This window comes from Erithacus rubecula (assembly GCF_903797595.1).
Source record: "Erithacus rubecula genome assembly, chromosome: 3".
NCBI classification, from domain to species: domain Eukaryota; kingdom Metazoa; phylum Chordata; class Aves; order Passeriformes; family Muscicapidae; genus Erithacus; species Erithacus rubecula.
In genome coordinates, this window is record NC_136689.1 from 109,986,100 (window position 1) to 110,010,977 (window position 24,878).

The 24,878-nt window shown below is 36.7% G+C and overlaps 1 protein-coding gene across 1 annotated transcript in view; it reads left to right on the forward strand.

The window, feature by feature from the left end:
• RP1 (RP1 axonemal microtubule associated) overlaps positions 1-24,878 on the forward strand; it is a gene marked incomplete at both ends in the record, with an annotated part of 160,715 nt that overhangs the window by 15,752 nt on the left and 120,085 nt on the right. The window contains 16 exon segments of the mRNA XM_079299550.1: positions 961-1,124; positions 5,742-5,874; positions 10,256-10,407; positions 10,951-11,032; positions 11,712-11,807; positions 13,486-13,517; positions 13,660-13,786; positions 15,076-15,167; positions 17,116-17,286; positions 17,638-17,728; positions 17,886-17,992; positions 17,998-18,090; positions 19,214-19,225; positions 19,229-19,349; positions 19,352-19,390; positions 20,977-21,107. Of these exon segments, the coding sequence (XP_079155676.1) occupies positions 961-1,124; positions 5,742-5,874; positions 10,256-10,407; positions 10,951-11,032; positions 11,712-11,807; positions 13,486-13,517; positions 13,660-13,786; positions 15,076-15,167; positions 17,116-17,286; positions 17,638-17,728; positions 17,886-17,992; positions 17,998-18,090; positions 19,214-19,225; positions 19,229-19,349; positions 19,352-19,390; positions 20,977-21,107 (1,643 nt within the window).

The following is a 24,878-nucleotide window of genomic DNA, read 5'->3' on the forward strand; positions in this document are numbered from 1 at the left end:
GGAATGAAGGGAGGAGGAAATAATCTAGGAATCTTATTATGATTTTTTTTTTGTGTGTTGTGTTATTAATAAATTTCTTATTGTACCTTTTAAAGTTTTGAGCCTGCCTTGTCTCTACTCCTGGGTCCTGTCTCTGAAAGAAATTAAGTATTTTAAAATTGGCAAACCCAAGTCACATTGTGACAATATTCCAATGCCCCAGCACCCTCACAGGGAAGAATTTTCCCCTAATACCTAGTCTAAACCTGTTCTCTTTCAGTTTAAAGCCATTGTCCCTTTTCCTGTGACTACATGCTCTTGTAAATAGTCCCTCCCTGTCTTGCCTGTAAGCTCCATTAGTTACTGGAAGCCCCCCCACCAAGCTTTCTCTTTTCCAGCTGAGTAAACCTGATTGTCTCAGCCTTTCCTCCTAGCAGAGGTTCTTCATCCCTGTGATCAGCTTGCTGGCCCCCTCTGGATTTTCTTCAACAGATCGAAGTCCTTCATGTACTGGTAAAACTGCTACACCTGTGTAGCTGATCACACCTTTGCAGAGATACAGATCCTTTCTTAAACAGCTTTTTTTCAGCAGAGCTAATTTGCTTTCAGAGTCCCTAATGTTTAAAGTGATGAGTGTCAAGGCTTTCATTACACATCACTGCATTGAGCAGAGCTGATATATACTAAGTAAAGAGAATCCCATATTTGATACAATATTTCAAAACTGTTTGAAAGGTGATGTACACCCATTCAAATTTGACTTGGTCATATAGAACATTTAGAATAAAAGATATTAATGCAATCTCACATTTCTTGACATGCCCAACACAGCAAACTCAGTATTTGCCTGCTGTAATTTTGTGAAACACATATTTCTGTATTCATTGGCAGGCTATTATTTAGAATTTTGATTACAGAAATGCATTTTATTTAAGAATCTTGAGTTGAAGTAGTTCAGTGAGCCTTTTTATCTTTTGATAGCTAGGAAATGGAACGTGTCAGTCCTCACCAGTGATGTGCCATCCACGGGAACAAGCTCAAAGGTTGATATTATATTGTATGGGGATCGTGGCTGTTTGGGTCCTATTTTTCTTGATGGAGAGAAGGGAAAATTATTTCAGAGAGGCAATGAAGACATCTTCACAGTAAGTAATATATATTCATTGTGTTGCCTTCTTGCTTCCTGCCAGATTGCATGACATTTCAAACTTTATGTGATAACAGGCAGTTTTTTATGTTGCACATAGCTAGAAATGAGAAATACGACTTAAATGTAGAGCTAAATTTAGTATCCCTTCCCACTCACTTATCCAAAGTTTATTTGATTCAACAGGTTTACTGTCTATTGCTGAAGGTAAACTAGTGTTTTATTTGCATTGTGCCCAAGAAAATACCAAGAAATAGACAACAACAGACACTTGCTTAGTTTGCAAATTTGAAACAGGACTGCAATATTAAAAATTAAATGAGGAAGTGAAGAATTAGGATATGGACTAAAATTGCAACTTAATTAAACACCCGCTGCTTTATTGAAATAGTGGAAAATTTTATACCTATAATAAATCTATCTGAAACTGCTTCTGCTTCCAGTTACACAAACAAATTCTTCCTCAATCAGTTTTAAAATGTGGTGATTTAGGTGAGCCAAACTAGGTCCTTTGTCACTATCTGCATTGCTGGAGTGTGTATATAGGATTGTCAGGGGTTGTTTACAGGTGTCTGCTATAGCCATGTGACAAACAGGGGCTTCCACCACTAGTATTCAGCATAGCAACTCCCCTTCTGAGAAAAGGTGTTTGATGGCAGCATTAATGAAGAGCTCACCTTTTCCACAAATGCCCCATTGATGTTTGGGTTGCAGGAAGTGCAGTTCTTATCTTTTTTCAGCCTATGGAGCTTCTCAGAAGAATCCAGCACCCCTGATAGAGGATGTCATTCTTCATCTGTGGTATCAGCCAGATTGAAAGAAGTGGATAAAATAAGTAAGCAGGTCCTGGCAGATTGAATAATGTTCTTCACAATAAATGTTGTTGGCTGTTTCCTGTGGCAATTACTGAAATTAATTTCACCTACAATGACTTTTGAATACAAGATATGGAGGACAGTCCCACTGTTTGGGATCTAGGACTCCCCTGTTAGGCAAGTACCCATAGCAATGAATACAATTAGGGAGAACATACTCTGAAATGATAGAAAATCCTCTCTGAGTGCACTGTATTTGCAAATAACTGTAGTCTGTCTTCACTGCTCTGTCTCTTTATCTTTTATAACACTGAGTTCAGGGAAATTTGTGATACAGGGAACTCGGTTCACACCCATCTATACAATGTCAATGAAAACATGAAAATTAAGTCTAAGGAAAACAACAGAAGGAGAGAAAATCAAGCCTACATTAACACAAAATAAATTATACAGTGAGGAAGGAAGACTGATGGTGTACTTCCAGTTCCTTGAAGATAAGCTTTCTATTTCTATACATGAGTTCATAGTAAGGTTGTTTGAATAACCTTCACACAAAGTTATTCCCTCAGTGCCCTGTTATCTGTACTGGACATATTCATCCAGCCTGCCCAAGAGCTAATCTTTCAAATACTGCTTTTAAACTTGATTTAATTGAAACTATTTGTAAAAAAAGAACATCAAAGCTGAACACAATTGTTTCCAAAATATTGTAAGGCGTACATTCCTGAAGGGGTAGGGAGAAACTCAGAAGTATGTGTGAGGCAAAAATAATTTTGGAGCAGATCACTAATATAGATGCTAAACTGAATAGGTTTAAGGGTCAAAACACTTTTACTTTTTAGTCACACAGATGGTCTTTCTCACTGAGACAAATATTCAGCCAGGAATTACTACAGCAACTTTCTGAAGATATTTAAATGGAATTGGCAGGCCAATGGGATTTTTGAGGGTGTTGTTTTAGAAGACCCAAATGTCTAAGGATTATCTGAAGTAAAATAATTTGGAAAGCCTTGCTTAAATGTCAGAATATTTAATTCCTCAAATCAGAAGTCTCACGGTTTCTAAATTATTTTTTGTTGCATGTCTTTTCTTTTTTACAATTGTTCTGTGCTTCATTAGCTGTGTTTCTTTTGCAGATCAATACTAGGAACATGGGACATCTTTACAAAACATGTATAGGAAATACAAATGCAGGAAACTCTCCTGCCTGGCACTGCAAAGAGGTAAAGGCAGTGAGAAAGAATTTTGTCTGTCCAAAAGCAGTCACTATGAGAGTGGATTCAAAATATGAGTAAGAAAAAAAAATCCCTGGGATTATATTAGCCTCATCAAATGCTTTCGCCTTCATTTAAGGGATTACTTATGAAGGAATGTTTTTGTGTGGGATTAAAGCATTTTATGATGTCTGGGTTGTCTGCTTGCAATTTAATACATTATGTGTTTTTAAAAATGTGTGGCTGGGCAGGAAGGAAGACTGATTAATTTAGCTGCTTTAGTCTGAGTCTTCTACAGTCGTTGTATGCTGCAAAGTGCTGGAGTTTGTTTATACTCATAAAGTCAGTGAACCCAGTCTAGCCAAGTCTTCCCCAAATCTGTGTCTGATGCCTATGGGTCCCTGTGCACAGCACCGGAACTGCATTGCAAGTGTTTCCATTTCTGTTTCTCTGACCAGAAAAAGACAGTGAGAGGTCCTTTTCCATCCTTATGTAAAAAGATGTCTTGATGCAGATTAAGCAAATATAATAATGCAAAGAGAATAAGCTAGTTGCATTTCAAGGTTTGGTTGGGAAACATAGTATATAGGATTCTGGACTGGAAATTAAGGTCTGACTTTTATCCTATTATCTGATATGGTACTGTGTGTATCAATTATATGCTATGCATGCCTGATACCCACCCATCTTTGTGCCAGAGTTTATTATATTTCAGTTAAAAGACTGCAGTTTGTGAAGAACTTTAGAAGCTGCTGGCAAACTCAATGTTAAAATTATATTTCATGGCATATCTAGATGTATCTAATGCAAAGTGCCCACTGAAGTCAAATATACATTGATCAGTACTCAAAATCTGTGGCTATTTGATGCTTATTTTTACCTGGGCCTGTGACTCAGAAGGAAGAGTCAGATCTGGAAAGTTCATACCTCTAGCCATTTCATGTCTACACTGAAATGCCATGTATTATCACTCTTGGAGGTTTCATGGTGGAATTATAGGGATTGTATCTCTTTCAATTCAAATTATGATTTCCTGATTATAAAACCTAGGTATTATTTTTTCAGTTGTTCTGGGTTTTGGGGACAGACATTTAAAAGGAGAGACTGAGGAAGTCTGACAAAAAATAAAAGGAAAGAGAAAATGAAAAGTGATTATTACCTTTCTTTCTACCTAGGATATATTAATTAAAATCAACAGTAAAATTAAAAAAAACCAACCCAAATACTTCAGTGTGTTCCATTAGTAATTTATTTATCAATTCTAATTGTCTCTTTATGGAATCTCAATCAGATATAGTTTTTAGCGAGTGGTCCATCAGACAGGGCCAGGTCATTCCCCCTTTGCAACATTAGGCAAAAAATCAAAGAAAAGGGGTAAAAAAGGAAATACATTCAAACCCTACAGGTAGTATTTTTTATGATTCAGAGACAAAGGAATACAGCCATTGATTTCTATTCTTCACACAAGTGTAACAACCTACAGGCATTAAGCATCACCGTTTCTTGAGGAACCTATGTTTTTTTTCAGGAAGAACTAAAATTAAAAGATCGTGTTCTACAACTGCAGAGCTGTTTTGGTAGTTAGGCAAACTAGACCTCCATCAGTGTCCCATGGTTTCTGTGTCTGTATCTGTACTGAGATCATATCAGACCAGGAAATGTCCATGAAGTGCTGCTTTGCTAACCCAAATTTTCCTTTCAGGCTTCATCAGCAGATGTTGACAGGCTAAAGTGTGCCAGGTTTTTCAGACAAGATGAATTCTTTGTCTTTAATGTTTAATATTCAGGCAGCAAAAGAGATAAAAATGTTTCCAGTAATTCTGAGTTTGTTCAGTATTCAAATTAAGGAGATTAGATTCTGCAAAGCACAGAGTGAAACGATGAGTAGGAGTGTCTTTCCTTCTCTCTCTAGATCCAAAATCTAGTAGAGATATGGGTAAAAATTATCATAATCACGGACTATGAGAACATACAGCAGCCTCTGAAGTGCTTACTAAGGAATACTTTGAAGTACAAAATAACCTCTTTTCCTCTTCAGCTGGTGTGCATATGGTCCTTTTGCTGCTACATGCTTGAGGCTGGGCACAGAATAAAAGAATGGGCATTGTAGGCTTCTACTGGAGTTGGGGCTAGCACTTTCATGGTTTATTTATGTCACAGGGAGTGTTGACGAGTCAAAACCTGTCCCTTTAATTCCTGTTTTGATAAAAGTACTAGGAATAGAGATACAAGTGTTGACAAGCTTCCCAGTGAGAAGTTCCGTCTTTGGTAAGCCATGCCACCTAGTGCCAGCCTCCATGGATGTCCCAGCTGGAACAACAGCTGGACCTTGTGGGAGTGCTCCTGAGCGGGCAAAAACCTGGTTCTCAGTTGCACTCGAGTTACTCTGCCCTTAGCTTTCAAATATGACTGAGTGAAAAGTCAGATTTGGGCAGCTGGATCCAGGAAGCAGAACTGCTCCAAACTCATGGTTTTGAGGTCATCCACAAAGCCCTCCCTGCACAAATTTCAACAGCATCACACACATTTTGTGTTCTGTTCCATCTGATCTGAGATCAGCAAGTTAAATTGGAATTTTTTATTTAGGTGCAGTTGCTGAACCTCCTCTCAGGGGAGCAATTCTCTTTCCCTGTGCATCGATTGCTGGTCAAGGACCAGGCTGGTGGGGAAATATCTGTGGAGCTTCCTGTTTTACAGCAGAGTCAGCCTATTCTTCCAGGTAAGCACAATACCACATCAGCAAAGTCAGACCCCAGGCTGATGTTGATAGAGGTGAGTTCATTGTTTTTCATCAGGTCCTCTATTACTTTTTGGCTGCCACAACACTTTTCCTGCTTTGTTTTCCTGTTGTTACTGTGCATACTCAGGTAAAAAGTTAAAAAGCATTGGAAAAAAAAGAGAGAGTCTTTAATGCTTTGAATTTCACACATTCCTTAAGTGGATTCCTTGTTTGGTAAGATTTTCAGGTGCTTGTGTTTGGTTTAAAATAAAGGCAATAGTAAAGACATGTCAGACATGTAACCACCATGAAGCCAGCATACGAGTCAGATCACAAACTCTGCTTTCAGTAACTGGGGATTATAATTCCAATGTTACTATTGTACGTCCTGTTTCAGTCTCTTTCTGATTTGCAGAATACTTTTAAATTTTGGATGTGGAATAAAACTTTCAGAATAATTATTTCAGGAGGTTATAAGTGTTAAAATCTCCATTATTCGCAGGGAGATTGCATTGTAATTCTAAAGATTAATGATTCCAAAGGATATGAAAATTCTTGGGTGTTGTTATTGTTGCAATGTTTTAGTCCTACTCTACCACACCAGTCCCTGACTTTGCAATATGATCTCTCTGCTTGTTCAAAGGAAAGGGGGTGGAAAGTCTGTGCTTGTGCTTCTATTCTCTCCAACTGGCATTGTCCTTTTCTGGAAAATTTTTAAGAAAATTACAAGGGCTTAGCAAGATCAGTGTATCCTGGGAGAGACGTGGGTGAGGCAGTAAGAATGCTGTGGCAGATTCCCATCCTGTTGGGATGGGATGCTAGAGAGGGAAAAGCCATAACACCACTGGTACTACTTGTGCTAGGACTTCACTTGAACAAGATCCACCTGGGACATGTCCTTTTCTCTTCCCCACAAAAATCATATCATCTCCAGAGGACAAAATTAATGGGATGAGAGAAACTTCCATTCTAAGTTCTCTAAAAACTATGGAAACCCTTTTTTTCAGACTGTTTAACTATTTATCAGCAATTTATGGTGTGCCTGTGATCCCTTGTGTTGATCTTGCAAAGTTGGAATTGTAACAGATACTTCAGTGGTAACAGATATTGTGGGTGCAGGCTAGAGGGAGACAAGATATGCAAATAGAATCGAGGGGCAAAAGTCCAGAAAATGGCCCATGGATGTGGGAAAACATACCTTGAGACAGTTACTCTTGTAATAAAAAGATGGGTGGCCTGAAGTTATATTTACATATAAATGTATGTGATGACTGAGTTTTGAGATTAAGAACCTGGCAAGAAGATCAGAAAAAAGAGGGTTGTGCCTCAAAAGTATGTTTTAAGAGAAAAAGAATAATGGGAGAGATTTCCTCCAGCTGTCAATGGCTCATTAAATGCTCTAGAGAGAGGCCCATCCACATTAACTGCTCTGATTTTTGGTCTTGGGTGCTCATGATCTTCCTGACATGAGGAGCCTCAGAGGCACTCAGCCTGCTTCATCAAGGTTTGGTCTCTTTAGTCTGGAGACTAATGTTGTTCATATAGGGGTACATGCACACTGGTGTGAAAGTCAAACACCTCCTTACCTCTTTAAGTAATCACTAATTATTGATTATTAATGTACTATACTGGGTATGTTCTATGCCCCTATTTGCAGTATCTGTTCTTGTCCAAATGTTCTCTTGTTTCCAATATTCCAAGACTGGAAATTCAACAGCCTCAGTTGTTGAGATCTCAGCAACCTCAGTTGGTTGACATGGTGCTAATGATGTCAAGGTTGTGGATTCAATCCCTGTATGGGCTGTTCACTTAAGAATTGTACTCAATGATCCCTGTGGGTCCCTTCCAAATGCAGAATATTCTGTGATTCTCTGTACATCCTAACTTTTGGGCATTTTCTGAGTAGCAGGTTTCCTTGTTTCTGAAATGAAGATACAATGTAAGATTTTTATTATCAAGTAATCTTCATGCATGAAAAGCACAAAGACACATTTACAACCAACCTCTCAATCTGCATTTTGTAGTTAACAACTTCTCTCTCACACAAGGGAGGAAAAAAAGAGCATCTGTGCAATTCTACCAGCTTCAGTGTAAAAGAGGTCATGCAGAAGGCTTTGGAGAAGGTTTCATCTCTGATTTAGTAATTGAAAGACATCCTCTGTGATTTTATACCAATGTTATATTTCTGCATGAGACAGTGAAAAGGGAACACAGCTTTTAACTTCAGAGAAGATAGTTTGATAACAGAACATTGAGAGAGTCTGGATTCAGTGTGACAGAGAGATGATGAGAGGCACTTTAAAACCAATTTCTGAATGAAGAGGCTGAAACACTCTTTGACATTTTCATTCAAAGAAAAACTTGGGAATTTAACTGTTAAGAAGTGTTATATAGAGACTTTGTTGCTATAATGCTGGAGGACTGATCAGTGTTCATTTGACTTTTTGTCCTTTATCATCCTACTTTTGTCCCTGCCTGCTCATGGTTTGACACAATCATTAATTGTATCCTCTGAATAAATCAGGCTAATACAGTGTTGGTGTCTGGTGGACGTTTGCTTTTCTTCTTGTAGGAATTAGAAAGTAGGTAGTTATTGAAGGAGAAAATTGTTGCAATAGAGGATTGTCATGGTCCTATTCATGGAATTGCTTGACTAGAGAAATTCATTCTCTCCTTCTGCTGTGGTATGTTCATGGACACGTGTTCATGTTGGTGCTGCAAAGAAAAACTTTGGCTGACATGTGAAATTGCATAGGTAAAATGCAGAATGAATTAACAGTTGCTAAATAAAAATTATTTTGAGTGTTGAGACAAGCATACACTGGGAAAGATAGTGCCTGATTATGCTGCTAAATAAAGAGTGTCAAAAGTTTCTCTGTGTTAAATGTGGCTGGCCTTTGCCACATATTTCAGAGAAGTTCAGAGGCTCTGATTTCAAAATGAGTTCCCTTTCATGCCAGAAGGAAATTGTCACTAGTGTTCTGTGTGGGTGCATTAGAACAACCTATGCAGGCTGTTTAGTGTTTTTGCTGAATTGTTACCATTATCCAAATCAAATTCTTTAAAGATAGCTTGTTTAGTAACAAACACAAAAATTTATCTACCATGTAAATAAATGAGAGATAATCATTAGAAATAAGGATGAAGGGAAAAATAGCATAATTGAAGATATGGACTGATGGTGAATAAATCTTCAGTGCATATTAAATAAAAGTGTTTGGCCATCAGAAGAGTGAGATATGGAATCAGCCTCCTTCAGAGAATTGCAGCCAAGCTTCATAACGTGTTTCAAATAGAAACTGACAATTGAATGATGATAATGTTGATGTTGTTTCGGACCCAGTGGTTCAGAAACTCTTTTCTGCTTGCAAGACAGAGGAGCACACAGACACCTACCCTTGGAAGAAGAGCTTGTGTGCCAGAAAAAGAGGTTTTCTCTTCCCCTCTCATTTTCTCTGTACTCACCTGGTCTAACAAAGTAGTGTTAGTGTATATTGGCACAAATTATGCCTTTCCCTTGTTAATAGTGAAGATTATAATTGCATGTTTTATCTTAATACTGAATTTTATGGAGTTTCCACCTTTGCATTTTAAGGACCACAATTTTATATTGGTAGATATTTTTAAGTAATATAGTCTTTAGTTTCATTATATTTTAACTCAAATTTAGTTCTACTTGCAATATCCACTCTTACTAAATAAATGATTTATTGAATTTAAATCTTAGTTGTTCCCTCCTAAATTTATATACTTTAAAGTGTTTCCATATGGAATATAGAGAGGTTGCTTATCCCTGTGAACATACAAAGTCAGTGTGGACATGGCTCTGAGCAGCCTGATGTAACTGAGGACATCCATGATCATGGCAGGAGTTGGACCAGATGGTTCTGGTCCTGTACCATGAATTGCTAAAATAATAAAACAATGCAGTTTTCTGAGTTTTAAGGTCCTAGAAAACTAAAATATTGGTGCTAGATTTTAGCCTATTTGGTTAACCACTGCATTCAAAATGTTAATGGCTCCCATTCCTTTTTATAGTTTCGATCTCACCACTTATGGTGACATTAATCTTGGATTTACCTTATTTACTTTTCAGTTTATGATGATTTCAAATGATGCTGCAGGATCAAAATATGTTACTGGGCATTTAAAATTAACTTGTATTTGCATTCTCCACAAATCACAGCCTGGGAAACAACAATAAATGCAACAGCCATAAAAAACCATAAAAGCAAGTTTGTATTTTATTTTATTGAATAGGATTTTTGAAGTTTTATACCCTGTCCTTGACACAGATGTATTTGGACTCTACAGCCAGCTGGATGTTATTGTAACTATAACAGTGCCTGTGATATGAAAAGTTGTCATCTTTTATTGTCAGTGACTGTCTACAAAGTGCATGTGACAACAGGAGACCTGTGGAATGCTGAAACTGAGGCTGATGTCTATATTTCTGTCTATGGAGAAAGAGGTGATACAGGATCAAGACAGCTGCTCAGGTCACAGAAATCCAAGAAATTTTTAAAAGGACAAGTAAGTGAAAGGGCTTTTTTTGACACCTTTGTTTGGCTTTTCTCTCTTGGGTGGGTGGTGATCCCAAGAAAGGTGCAGTTAAATAATTACTATATTCCAGTGGCTCCTCAAAATTCCCTAATAAATTTCCAAATACTTTCCAAAGTTATACCAGTGCTTTTGAAAGTGAGAATTTTCATTTATAAATAGGTAAGCTGTGTACTTTTGATTTTCATTCTTCTAAACATTTGGTTTAATAAATGAAGAGGATATGAAATTTCATTTAATATGTGCATTTCTTATTTTGAAATCTGCTGTAAATTTAAATATTTAGCCATTGATGCTTTCAACAGGTTTTTCATTCCTGACTCTTATCCCTTTCATTTGAATAGCACTATTCCCATTAGCAAAGTCATCAGGCTTATTTCTACTGCTGTTTCAGCTAATATTTGAAATTATGATCTTGACAAAGATGTTATAAGGGTTTAAGGGTCTTTACAATTTTTTGGCTGGAGAATGTTATGCTTTTTAGATTTTTCTGAAATGTTGTTGGTTTGATTACAGACTGACATCTTTGCTGTTGAAGCTGTGCACCTTGGATTTTGTTTATACAAGATTTTTATAGGACATAATGGGCTCGGATCAGGTCAGAAATTTCACCTTCACTCTACTCTCAACCATTATGTTCAGGACAGCATCTGACAGTAATTTTTGACTAATCCCTTTAAAAAACTGTGAGGAGAGGGAATGTTTTCATGTTAAGACATTGATTGTGTCTTGTATTAAAGTTAAAATGAGCTATTATAATTTTAGATGGATTAGCATTATCGGTTGCACTTTAAAGATGAAACTGATGATTTTTGTGACACCATCTTGTCATTAGACTTCCAATTAATGGTGAAACTTAAAATGCTTGCAGTTACAAGTCCTATTTTTCAACTCTTGAGCCTAAATACTGTAAACATAGCAACTTATTTTGAGCCATCATAAGCTGATATCTAATTTTGTTGATATTTTGATTGGAAAAATGGATAATTCTTATATGATGGCAATATTAAAGAATTGAGGGATGTAGCCAGGGCCTTAAGGAAGCTCTAGAGTACCTAGAGCAGGTACTGTCCTCTCTCCATCTGTGAGGGCAGCTGTGACACTTGCAACCTGCCAGTGGATCTGCAGATTTTGCAGTTCCAGTAGAAGAGAGGAAACTATAGGAAGTCTGAAATAATTAAATGTACCAACTTTTCTCTCATGAACAATGCTCTTTTTAGGTTTTTTTTTTTTTTTGTTTTGTTTTGGTTTTGTTTCTAAACTTTATTTCTTCTAAGGAAATGGATGGTTTCTGGACAAAGTTGTAATCAAGGATCCTGTAACAGATTTGGATTATACTTTTCTTTGTCGCAGGTTGGTTATGTTTGATTTGAGTTAGACTTTTGAAAACTTAGTAACTATTAGTTTTTCTCCTGAAAGGTCCTGTAAGGTGAAATATGTGTTTCCTAAGAAGTGAGTTGAGATGGTCTGATTCTTTTTACACCTCTAAGAGTTGTATCTGACCTTTGAACTCAGGAAAAAGCAACAAAAAGTTCTGTGTGGGAACTTGCCATTCTTGCACCTTTTGAACTATTTAAGATAGGCTTTTGTTACACATTATCTGTATCCAGCACCTCGTATCAGACACCAGCGGGTTCATCCATTCTTCCATGCCTTGCAACGCAAAGCTTTTCAGAAGAGTGGCTTGCTGTCTCCCTAGCAAACTGTTCCTGATATACTGGAGTTAGTATGGAGATTAATGTGGGGTTCAGTGAGCTCAGGATCAGACTTTAAGATCCTGTGAAACAGCAATCACAAATGCAGCTACCTGACCACACGCCCTTCACTCATTAGCTTTGCAGCCTGTCACTGAGCTGCAATGTAATTCAAAGCAATCCTAACTTCCCTGCCTTTCCTTTCCCCCTGCAGATGCTGCTGCTCTGAATCTTCTGTTCTACAACTCATTTACAGTTTTATCTATGCCTGATTAATTCTCAACACCTTGCAGAAAAATTTTAATCGATAAATATCAGTGCAAATATTAGGAATGGCAAAGTCCAGTCACGTAAGAGTCGAGCTGCAGCTTGCCAGTGGCTCCCCAATTCTATTTCCTCCTCTCACTTCTGTGAGTGAATAAATAACTGCCTGAGACAGCCCAGAGTGAGCGATGTGCACACTGAAACTGATTTATGTGTGAGTAAGGGCTTTCTGCCTATCAGATACAGCACCTCATCCTTGCCTGACCTAATTTTGAGTCTGTATTCTAGATGAGATGAACTGCTATGAGGAGATCTATAATGCTGGCTTCATACATAATTTAGGGAGAGTTCAAATCCATTTCAGGCAGAAAAATACAGGGTATGTGCTAGTTATTGTTAGAGTCTGATGCCGTGCTTGCTGTCTTGCTCCGAGTGTGTGAATGCTTTTGACTCAAATGGAGTTAGACTTAACTTACATAAGTAGATGTGTACAAAGGCATTGTGAAAGTGTAGTTCAGACATGGTGAAAGTGTTGCCACAGTTGGATTTGCCTCCTTGTATAGGGATTTTCAGGGCATGGAATGATTTGCATCTTGCTGTAGCCTTCTTGCAGACAGGAAGAACAAACATCATGACTACTGCACAACTCATTATTGATCTGGATGGATATGAGTTCTCGATTTGTAATAATTGAGTTAGGCCCTTGTACGTCAGTCGAAGAAAGTATTCACTTATGTTTCACCAAGAAAAAGGAAAAAACAAAATTTTTTTGCCAGTGTTAACGCTTTTTACTAAAGCTGGATTTTTGTATTGCTGTTTGTCAGCCTTGAGACTTTAATGCATAGGACAGCAAGTACCAGTATCCAAGTGCCATGCATACTTTGGAAGTTGCCATTCAAGGTTATTACTGAAAGAGGTTCTGGTTCTTAGGTGGTTGGACTAGAGACAGGATGATGGGAATATTGCTAGAGAGCTACATGTGACAGATCCCAGCATATTTCCAGGAAGTAAGTGAAAAGTAGTGGGGAAGAAAACTGTCTCAAAGAGAATGAAGGATCTCTTTAAATTAATTACACTGTTTTTATCTGCACAGGACAAGAGCTGGAACTCAAGAGAGAAAAAAACTGCAAGAGTATAGCTTTTTATTTCAATTTAAACCACTGAAAGGGTGCTATGAGTGAAATCAGGTCAGCTGAATGCTTTGTATGATAAATTCCTGTGTATCTTATTCTCATAAGTCTTTTCTGTTTGTTGCTTGCAAAACTAGTGGGCTGCAGAAAAGTGGAAATTTCAGAAAGGCATTACACTTCAGTTTTACAACAGGCTCATTCATGGCTTTATTTGCCTCTACCCAGACAGCAGAGTTGATGCTCTTGGTGACAAGAAAAACAAATAGGTGAAGTATTTTCCATGTGGATGCATGCATAAGAGACAGAAGTAAGAGACTTTCATATTGAGATTCCTGAAATGGATAGGAGTAGATAATCATACTAAACATTTTCCTTACTTGAAATAGACATGTATCCATGACTATAAGGACTCAGAAAATATAGGCTTAGTTTACACATGCACACAAATTACCATGTGGTGTCTTGTTGCTGGCTTTCCTTTACCAAATAGAAAAAAACTTCTTGTCTGCAGTTTAGTGTTCTCACAGAACTCACATGACAAGGACTGCTGGAGTATTTTGAAACTAGATCCAACTAAGATAACATGTTCAAATTTAGAGTTCCTTAATAAGGAGTACATACGTGTGTGTATACATATATATATATGTGTATGCATAAATTAATTTTATTCTATTTTTGTAATTGATTTTAATAGCAATTTACCAGTCCCACCCTTTATCAGCTTTACTCCTGCTGCATTAGTAACACTTAACTCTAATACATGTCATATTAGGTACATCTATTTTATTCCCTTGGTAGTGATGGAGCTGCTCAGTCTTTCTGGCATCACACCAGGGACTTTACACAGGGTCCTTACACAGATCTTGTTGGATGTGACAGAAACTTTCAGGACACACCAAAGAGTGCATCAGGACACCACAGGATTCCTCCAGGGACAGCTGCATCTTACAAAAAGGCAACTTAATGGACTGGTAGAAGAGTTGTTTAAAAAATCACTGTTGTCCCTGGGAACAATAAAAGTGGCAAGAATTTACCTTTCATCAGTATTTTGTAGCTGTAAGAGAATCAATTGCTCGGAAAATTGGCCAGATGTAAAATTTGAGAAGCCCTGAGCTGTGCTGCAAGATTTGTTTTACAAATTCTAATATGGATACAGAGAAAATGAATTCTCTTTCCTTACCCGAGAGCTTTATGTTCCCTACATCATCTGTTATTTATCATCTAAATTGATTGCTAGAGTCCAGTTCATTAGGCTGGAGTTCCCAGTTCCTTTTTATGGATTTTTTTTAAAACATATGTGCTGATAAAAAGAAATTTGTTCCTTATCATTACCTCTCAGGGCTTTTCTCCTCAAGGCAGCAAAATAGTCAGTAGTCCCTAGATGCCCTTTCCTGAAGGAATTAGAGAATTTATTGATCAGAGAGGTCAAACTGTTGAGTTAAACACTTAATTATTTTCTCATGAAAATGATAAACCATTGATTGTAATCAAATGCAAATATGAATTAATATACTTTCATATTCCTAACTTTTTTTTTTCCACTTAACTCTTAGGTCTTTTTGATATAAATGTCAAAAGGAGCAATATATGTATATTCAGCAGTCGTCAGATGCCATCTCTTGCTCTTGTTCTTGGCAGTGGCCGTGTAACTGGAAAGTTAGGAAATGCTGTTACTGATTCCTGCTTAATAAAGACATGTCATTGTCTGATTTTAAAAAAAATATTATCTGTCTAATAAATATTTGTATTTCCAATCAGATAAGGACTGAAGAATTGCAGGACTGAACCCAGGAAATTGCTGATAGCTAGGTGAATTTAGAGATAGGGCTTTGTTTTCTCACAGTTTACTTTTTATTCTTTGATTGATTTCTTTTCCTTAATTCAGATATATCAGGCCATTCCAAGATGTCATTTATATTTGTTTGCCACATGCTGACAAGCTACCTGGAATGCCCTAATATCTTCTCTTTTTCACCAAGGAAAAGTTCTCTGGCTTGACTTTAAATGGCCCTTTTTCCTTTTTGTTTTTTCTTTTTTTTTTAAAGTAACATGCCAGTCATAAGACAGTTGGTATAATCCAAGGTTTGTTTTGATGCATGTTGATTTGTTTCAAAGATTCAAAGTTTTACTATGCCCTTTCTTCCTCAGCAGTCAGTACACAGGTAGGTAAATGGAGTTGTAGAATTCAGTTCCTTCTGATCTATAGAATGAGAGAATATCCTGAGTTGGAAGGGACCCACAAGGATCATGGAAATCTGGTTTCTGGCCCTTCACAGGACAGCACCAAGAGTCTCACCATGGGCCTGAGAGTCCAGACACTTCTTGAGCTCTGTCAGGCTTGGTGCTGTGACATTCCCCTGGAGAGCTGTTCAATGCCCAAGCACCCTCTGGGTGAGAAACCTTTTCCTAATATCCATCTGTTATGACCTGTCCCAGGAGATGAGAGTAATCCAGGTTTTTGTAAATGGACTCCTTGGGCCTGATTAGAGTGAAGTGACACAGGATTGATGTGTGTAAAGACAGGCATATAGGGTTTATAGGAGGAGTGTGGGTGGAAATGCCCAGGTACCTCCCCTCATGCAGGAGGGCATTTGCTCCTCTGGTGAAAGACCTCAGAAATTAGTCTGAAGGGGCTTAGGGGTCTTTGATGTTTTATGACACCTGTAAGATACAATACCTGTCTCTCAGGCATTGGAGGAACAAAAAGGCTACACAAAATCACAGTTTGCCTTATAATTCCTACTTAATTGTGCTTTGAGGACATGCTTACTCACTTGTTTCACAACTACTTCTAAAATCCATACAATTTTCCCTTTTCTTTTTTAGGTATATTGGATCTGATAGACAGTTCTTTTAGCTTTTTCTTCAGAAGGTAGTGCCTTGAAAATGAAAAAAAATTCCTAAAAATATTGATTCTTTTTAAAGTATTAACATGGTGTAAATCAGAAGTATTCTCAATTATTAGAGGAATTTATAGCATTTTATATTGATTAAAATTTGAGTTTTATTTAAATATGAAAACGATGATGATTTAATAATATATTGATATATATATGTATATATTATTATGTATTGAGAAATGTTTTGATAAAATATTAAATTATGTATTTTATACAATAGGACCATAGAGCTAACCAAGCTGAACAGACAAAAGTAAACCATGTTGCATTACTCTTTCATGTAAAATTTCTGATTCTCTAAGTGTTTTCTGTGAGAACAGTATAAATGAATGAAGACAAACACAAAGGCAGGAGAAGATGGGCTGGTGGACAAGAGTTACCATGGTTCATTTCCTGTCTATGCCAGTTTTATATTTCTTTCCCATTTTCACAGGCTGTGACACACTCCTCAGCTAAGGCACTCAGGTATCTTTCATATTATTGCCAGATCTTGCAATATGCTATTTCTGTCAAATTCCAGAATCCACAGTTTCAGTCCTTGAGTATTGGGACTGCAAATCTGAAAAATGGAAAGATTTTTGTACTGGACTGCTGATATTGTGGGAACTTGAACAGCACAGAAACTGTATTGTGATACATCGGATTTTGCCATAAAGTTCATATAATTTATTATTTCTTCTTTGACTGTGTTAGAGCAAAGACAAGGCATGTGAGCTCTGTGTTTACCTTCAACCAAACAGTTGTGCCATTCTTGTGTCAGCCAGCTACCCAGGTCACACTGTGGCTTTCAACCTCCAAGGAAAAGTAGCTGATGAAATAACAGGATATGCTGGGATTTCCAAAGGATTTGTTGTGCACGTCAAGGTAAGGTGGGCAGAGGGAAATTAGGAAGACTCTTCAAAATTTGCTGATTATTTCTAACTGAGTTTCAGAGGTTTGGGAGCTAAAGGAGGGATCCTCTTCCACGAGGTGGAGCTCAACTACCAGTTTAAGAGGTAGGCAGAACTTGGGAAGGTTCCCTTTATCCCGGGATGAGGGATGCCAATACCACAGCAGGTTCATGTGAATAGGGTGGGCTGTAACACAGGAAAGGTGAGACCCTAAACTTCCTAGTAGTCCTCAGAAAAGCAGCACACGAGAGCTGCTTTTGAAAAGAGACCAGTTCCTTAATTTGCCACTCTCCTTACTCTCTGGATGTTGTGCTGTGCTGCTGAGCAAGAGAAAGTTGGGATGCTGCAGAGTAGGGAAGGGTTTCTGCTGCTCTGGTTAGTGCCTGCACAGAAAGCAGCGAATATTCAGACTGGAGGTATATTTGAATTATTTGACTGTCTCTTTTATCCTTTATACATGGATACACATGAATAAGTGCTTAAAACAAGACAGTAGGAGCAGTATCAGTATCAAAGTTTAGTATGGAGAAAAGCAGTGCTGTTCTTAGAGGACCTTTTGTTTCTGTTCTAAAGGATGTGCCATCATTCTGCTCAACACAAGTCTCTGCCAGGCTCTGTCCCTTAAACCTGATGGGAGCTGCAGTGGGACAGGTCAGCAGCAGCCAGAATCCTACTGGAATAGTAGGTGGATAAAATCAGCTCTGGACTCTGCATGTTTGAAAGTGTGAAAAAACCAAGAGCGTATCCGAAGACCAAAGATGACCAGTGTGATGGAACAGTAACTAGTTCTTGCTTATATTTCCCTCTGCAGATAGTTTGAGTGAATTGTCAGTGATAGGAGAGAATCTTTTTTAATTTGCTTGGGTAAAAATGACATAAAACTTAGTTCAGATTTAAAGTGTTTGAAATGTTTTCATTCTTTTGCCAAAGTAAAGGTAGAAAAATATAGCAAAAGAAGGTGTTGTGCCAATTTTGTAGTTGATTGTAACAGTAAATATCTGATTGTTGTTAAACTATTGAGAATGGGGATGTAGTTAAAACTTAGGTTTAAAAAAACTTAGGTTAAAACTTAGTTAGATGATGAAGATAAAGCACATTAAAAAATAATTAAGATGTAAGTAACTGTATACTTCCCTGGCTTTTAAAGTGTGATTCTGTTCATCTAAGTTAATATTTCTCATATTTGTGTGAGAAACATTCTTGCATAACTTTTATTTGGGAGTTTAAGACAACTAAATATGAAATATGATATTGATATGAAATATGAAATTGATATGATTGATATTGATCAGATATGAAGTCCATGGGAGTTTTTTCATTGCCTCTAGTACACTTTCAGGGAGTAAAATATTTGATCTATATTTTGAATACAGGCTTAGTGAGTGTCTTATTTTTCAGCAGTGCTCTCATCAATGGATCAAGAGGTCCGGATAAAAAGTGACATTGGGTGAAGGTTTTGAAATTAAACTTAAAACCAGTTGCATCTATTTAATGCATGTTATATTATGTAAAATTATCAAATATGTGCTATGTATAAATTTGTATAGAAATTCACATGTCTTCTGTGTGTTCTGAAATAGATATTTTCACATTCCTTAATGCTCTGGAAACTGTTTAAGTTGGAAACTCCTTTGAATATATCCTAACATTCACCTAAATCCTAACATAAATCAGCATGCTTTCACTTACCAACTGATGTGATTAGTCTTTCTGGTCATAAAGGAATAAACAGAGATTAGGTGCAAGTATGTTTCTGTGTGTGTAGCAATGTAGTATGTTGTGAAAAATGTAAAGTTAATCTGAAATATCACTGGAAAGTTGTAATAATTAAGACTTTTAAAAAGTCTTCTAGCTACATTAATTTAATTGTTGAATTAATGTTTCTGTTATCAATCTCTTAGGGCACAGGTGATTAATACTATCACTTTAAAATTGACAAGAATTTGGAAACTGGATTTGTGCAAAATAAATCCGTGCAAAATAGAGGGATATATGTTGGTCTTCTACCAGATTGCCAAACTAAACCAGTTGTTAACACTGAGAAATAAATATATTTTTCTACCCACAGGTCATCAAATGTATGTGATTTCTTAATAGCCTATGGTTTTATTTAGTAATTGGTGTTTCTAACTGACAAAATTCAAAGCAAAAGTGTAAAAGATACATTGACACAATTTCCCTTGTGTTTCAGTTGTTTGAAAAATTTATTGTATGCACACTTAATTTCTCCTAAATATTCAGTTAACTGAATTACATAATAATAATAATAATACAGTCAACTGTTTTACTATTAAGCTTTTAAAAATGAGAATTGAAACAGAGGACAAGATAAAGATGACATTGACTTCCTGGGTGTATTCCTCATTCTGGCCACAGATTTTGGCAGCCTGGGAGATGCTGTCCTGCTGCCAAGTTTAACACAATTTTTCCTGATTTTATAGGGGAATTGCAGACTTTCAAGAAGTCTGACTTGGCAGTGCTTAGTTTCTTTTTTCGTGATATGAAATACATTGTACACCCCACCCAGAATATTCATTATGTTAAGCCTCTGTCCCAAAGTCAGATTTGGAAGCTATTGTAGTCAAAATGTTTCCTCAGTACAGAGCTGACCTAGTCAACTAAACAGGACTCAGAAATTGGGTCTCAGCACACTCTGGATCACTGTCATTGGGTAGCCTGCTTGTCTTTTCCCCTTCAGGAGAAGAAAGTTTTTAATTTGGTGAAAAACTGGCTACCAAAGGTAGCTAACTGATTTAGATTACAGCTGCAGGAAACACTATTCTACAGGAAATGTGTTCTTATCTGGTGGACTGGACAACAGACACCAGGAAATGAAACAACTCATGAAAAGGTTAAATGGACATCAGTTTGCAATTGAGAAGTTGGTCAGATTTTTTTCCAAACACAGCAAGAACAAACTTATCTTAGCAAATAGAGAGTATCAAAAGCTACAATCACTCTTACAAATTGTTCCATGTATATTGTGATGGAAGCATTATGAGAGTCACTGTAAGCACATCCCTACTGTTCTGTCCCTGTTTGCTGCAGGGTGATAGGAATATTTTAATCACTATGTCCTTGTAGAAATGATGAAATTATTTTCCTTTATTACTTTTTGGAAGAGCAGTGTTTTCAATAGAAATTCTCAACAAGTCAGTGCTTCCTGGTGTCATTAAATAAAGCAAAATGTTACTTTGTCACAGGCTTCAACCCTTCTAAATCTGTGTTGCTCACTAAAAGGAATATAAAAAGGAGCTAATATTTTCTGTGCAAGGAATAAATATTGTCTGTCTGACATGTTCATATTAGCAATATCAATTTACTTTATGTTATTCAAATGGCCTCTAGCAATTTTCATTTCACCATTTCCACTCTTAAGAAAAAAATGTTTTGGGGGTGGAGAAGTTTATTTTGGAGAAAGCTACATTTTAACAAATATTTTTATTCCCACATCAATGCTAAATTTTTGCTTAGATGTTTGAAACATTGAATGGACTTTAATTGATATGTCAGGTTTTTTCCCAGTTTTTGTAGCATTCTACTAACAATGGAGAAAGGATTTTGATGTCTATTGTGTGGAACAACTGTGAGCAGTTGTTAGCTTCTGAGAAAGAAAAGCAAATGGCTGCTAGCTAGTGACAGATTTTACATCTCATTGTTTTACTTGGCCAGGAAAAGCCTATGGGAACATCTGCAGTACCCAAACAAGAGAGGAAAGACTTCAGAGAATTTAAATTCCAACCAGCAAAAGCCCAGAAGCTGCACCTCAAAAGCCTCCAACACCCCCACTCTCAAGTAAGTGACAGTTTAAAATCAGCTGTGCTACAAGTTTTATATTTGTCCTCTGTGTGTGTTTGCAAAGATTTCTTCCTTACGTCAGGAAGGACAATGAATGGCTTTTCTAGATTATTGAATTATGCACACAAACACACTACATAAAATACACTGCCAGTTACTCTTTTTCTAAAAGGAGCATTGGAACATGTTTTATTGATAAGGCAAAAATCAGCAGGTTGAAAAACTTGTTAAATAACTTCATTTTTCAAAAAATTGACTGATAATCTATTGATTGAATATTTCAGTGGAAATTTAGAGGTTGATATGGTGCAGAACCCTATCTAAAGCTCCCTGAAAGAGTGGAATATTTCTCATTTATGCTCTCACACTCATGTTTTCTGCTTTATGGTTCACTGGAGGAAAGAGGAAGGTTTTGATGAATTGCATGCTAGATTTATACCTAAGTTTTGCCAGGTAGGATTTAGATAAACAATGTTTTGGTCATGCTTTTGGAGTCATGGTCTAGCAGATGTGTTTTTCTAGAATTAAATGCTTTCTCATAGGTAAAGAAGTTGCACAAATGGTCTAAGACAAGAATTTTTTGAATATTCAGCATCCTAGTAACCAAACTAAGGAACTAGACAGCTAAATAAAACAGGGACTAATATATCTCTTAAAGAGTGGGCAAGATCATGTTTGCTTCCTGCATCTCTTATTTCAATATACTCAGTGACCCTGACAGTCTGAGTAGTGTCGTATCACCATAAAAAGCAGGTGGGGTAAATGGAAACTACTGAGCTTTAAACACAAGATTGTGTTGTAACTTCCAGTATGGGGACATGCTTACTCAGTTAGAGATATTCTCAAAGGCATTTATGCAGAAAATAATTCAGGTGGGCTGCTGATTTGATTTGAAACTTGATCCTCATATACACTGTTTCAAAGTGTGCATGGAAAGTTTCGCTATGTGAACAAGACATCACATCTGGCATCCTTGTTCATAGGGTATAATGGGAAGTATCAGGCAGGATTTTAATTAAATTCAGCACAACCAAAGTATTCTGGTTAAATTCCAAGCATAGGTGATACTCATTATAAATACTTTATTCTTTTTGGCAATATTTTTTCCATTTTTAGCTCAAGACACCCAATTTTTAATCTGTCAGACTTCATCTTGTATCATTGTGTTGCAAAGCCTTCCCAAAGTGTGGTGGGCTGTCAGCAGATAAGCTGTGTCTGAAACCCATGGCAACAATACACAAGCCATCAAACCTGTTTTCAAAGAAGCTGGATGTTTTTAGGGTTGGATACAAAGGATCCATTTATAGAAGCAATATCTGCCGTGAAATTGGTTACATGGAGTCTATAGCACTTTGTAAGTAGTTTTTCTGGCATTCATAAATATAGATTCTGCTCATGGAAAATGAATAGAAATATCAAAGTTACTCTGTCTTTCAAATAAAATGATCATTTTTAAATAAGATGCTTTTCACTCAACATATGTCTTTTGACATGTACAGGTGAACCTTGAGTTTTAAACTGATATTAATTAAATTCTCTCTTTTTTTTTTTTTTTTTTTTTTTTTAATATTTGGGAAAGGGTGATGTTTTTACTGAGTATACAATCCAGCAGTAGGCTTAGCAGGCAAACTCAGAGCAGATTAACTCTTAGACTGACCAGGCCCTCATTTCTATGTCTGTTTCTGCTAACTGGTAGGTGTGTTTTGGTTTTTGTTTTCACAAATAATAATTGATTTAGGATTCACTAAACTGCAAATCATGCTACAGCATTTGGGACTTCTCCCATTGCAGAGTGAGTGTTCCTCAACAAACTTCTTTCATTGGACTGAGATGTTGTCAGGTCCCACCTGCCACTTAATAGCTCAGATGTCGTTGGCTGCCATGACACAAATGCAATCTGTGAGTTTGAGAACAGCTCTGTGGTTTGGTATTTAACAAAATGTATCTTGGACAAATGTTCTCTATATCCTCCATCTTCTTTTCCTGTATGTCTGGTATTATTATTTGCTATTATTTTTAAAATATATTTTACTTATAAGATACAAAAATCTGATCTCATTTCCACCTCAGTTAACATTGGAAATGATGATACACACAGGTGTAAAATAAAATTATTGCCCAAACTTCTGCTCCAGAGATTAGTTTTTTCTGATGGTTAATTTTAAAAGTGTCACTCAATCATATGGTCTTCTGAGACAAAGTAATTTTCTTTTTGTGTTACATTTAGAAGTAAGTAAATATAAAAAAAAACGTTATTGCTGTGAAATTGTGGGAAAGGTTCTGACTTCATCATTCTCTTGCAGGCCTATTAGAATTAATTTTTGTCACAATAGATTTACAGCATGGTGTCATGAAGTGTGTAAAATCCCATGAGTAATGCAGGGCAACCATCAAATCCTCTTTTCAGACTGGAATATTTTTAGCCTGTAGCAAATCAATGCTACCGATTTCCATTTGTAAGAAGAGCCAGTAATTTATGAGGCAAAAAGCATTCCAAGCCTGTGAATTGTTTGTGCATTATAATTGTTCCAAGATACAGCAGTTTGAGGTTGCAGTAACTTTTTTGGGTAGCAACTGCCCAAGTGTGGAATTCTTGTCCTAAGCACATGAAGCACATGGGATTCTTTATGTTTCTTGAACATCTTTGCCTTTTATGAGCATTTAAATCTCTTTGCTGTAAGAAAGTTGTGATTTTAGATAGCTGTAAGGACCTCTAGCTTTCAGAGTTACAGGTGGAAAGTTAGGTAACTGCAGGTACAGAAAATTGTATAGTCAAATTCTCAAAAATATTTATCCAACCAAAGCAATTACTTTGCTATAGTTCTGTTATTTCAGGCACAGAAAGACAAGTGTAATTAAGTTATTATTCAGGTAAACTCTAGATGTTTGCCTCTTGCTTTATTTTTGAGATGCGGATTTTCTTTTTCCTTTCAGAATAACTTGTTCCCAGTTATGATGAAGAATACAATACAATCAGCTATTATTATGACAGTAAAGCTTATTCTAAATCTCTATGACCATTACAAAGCCATTCCACTACTGTTAGAAGCACTGCTGTAAAAGTCATGCTAGTGCAGTCCTGAATTTCTTAAAAATTCATTAGCCAAATAGTATAATCTTTACTAGTGCTAAATTTCCTGTGATTCCAGAAGTCAGTCCTTATTTTTTATAGAACTTTCTATTGGATCCTAAGTCCTTTGCAATTTCTTGTGTAAACGTTAGTTAAGATATCAATGCTAGTGGATCATAATTCAGTTTTGGTGCTTTAGTTACCATGTTGATTTAAATATAGGACAACATGATGATCCAAACACTGTATAATTCCTTTTGAGTGCAACTTCTAAGAATAAAATGCTGCTGCTGGTGAGTGATAGCTTTTGCATCACTTGTTTTTCTGTCTGGTTTTGGTTTGAGTTTGTTTGATTGAGTGTTTGGTTTTTTAACTTTGATGCTAAGGCAGTGTAATAAATGAAGGGAAAAGCTCCATCCATAGAAACTCAGTACAGTATTTTAATCAAGCAAATAAAAAAAGAAAGAACTCTAATACCACTACATAGCTTATGCAGTGCAGCAGAAACATCCACAGTGATGCACTGGGAATTCTTCAACAAATTCATGTTGGTGGCATATTAAAAATTCTTTTTGCAGTCACATGGAAAGTGCTCTTGTGAACAATTTGGGAACCCCTGGAGAACACAGTATATTGGCAATGTGTAGGTTCATCTTTTCAGATTTGGGGCTTATAAGTGCCTCTTATATCAGAACAGA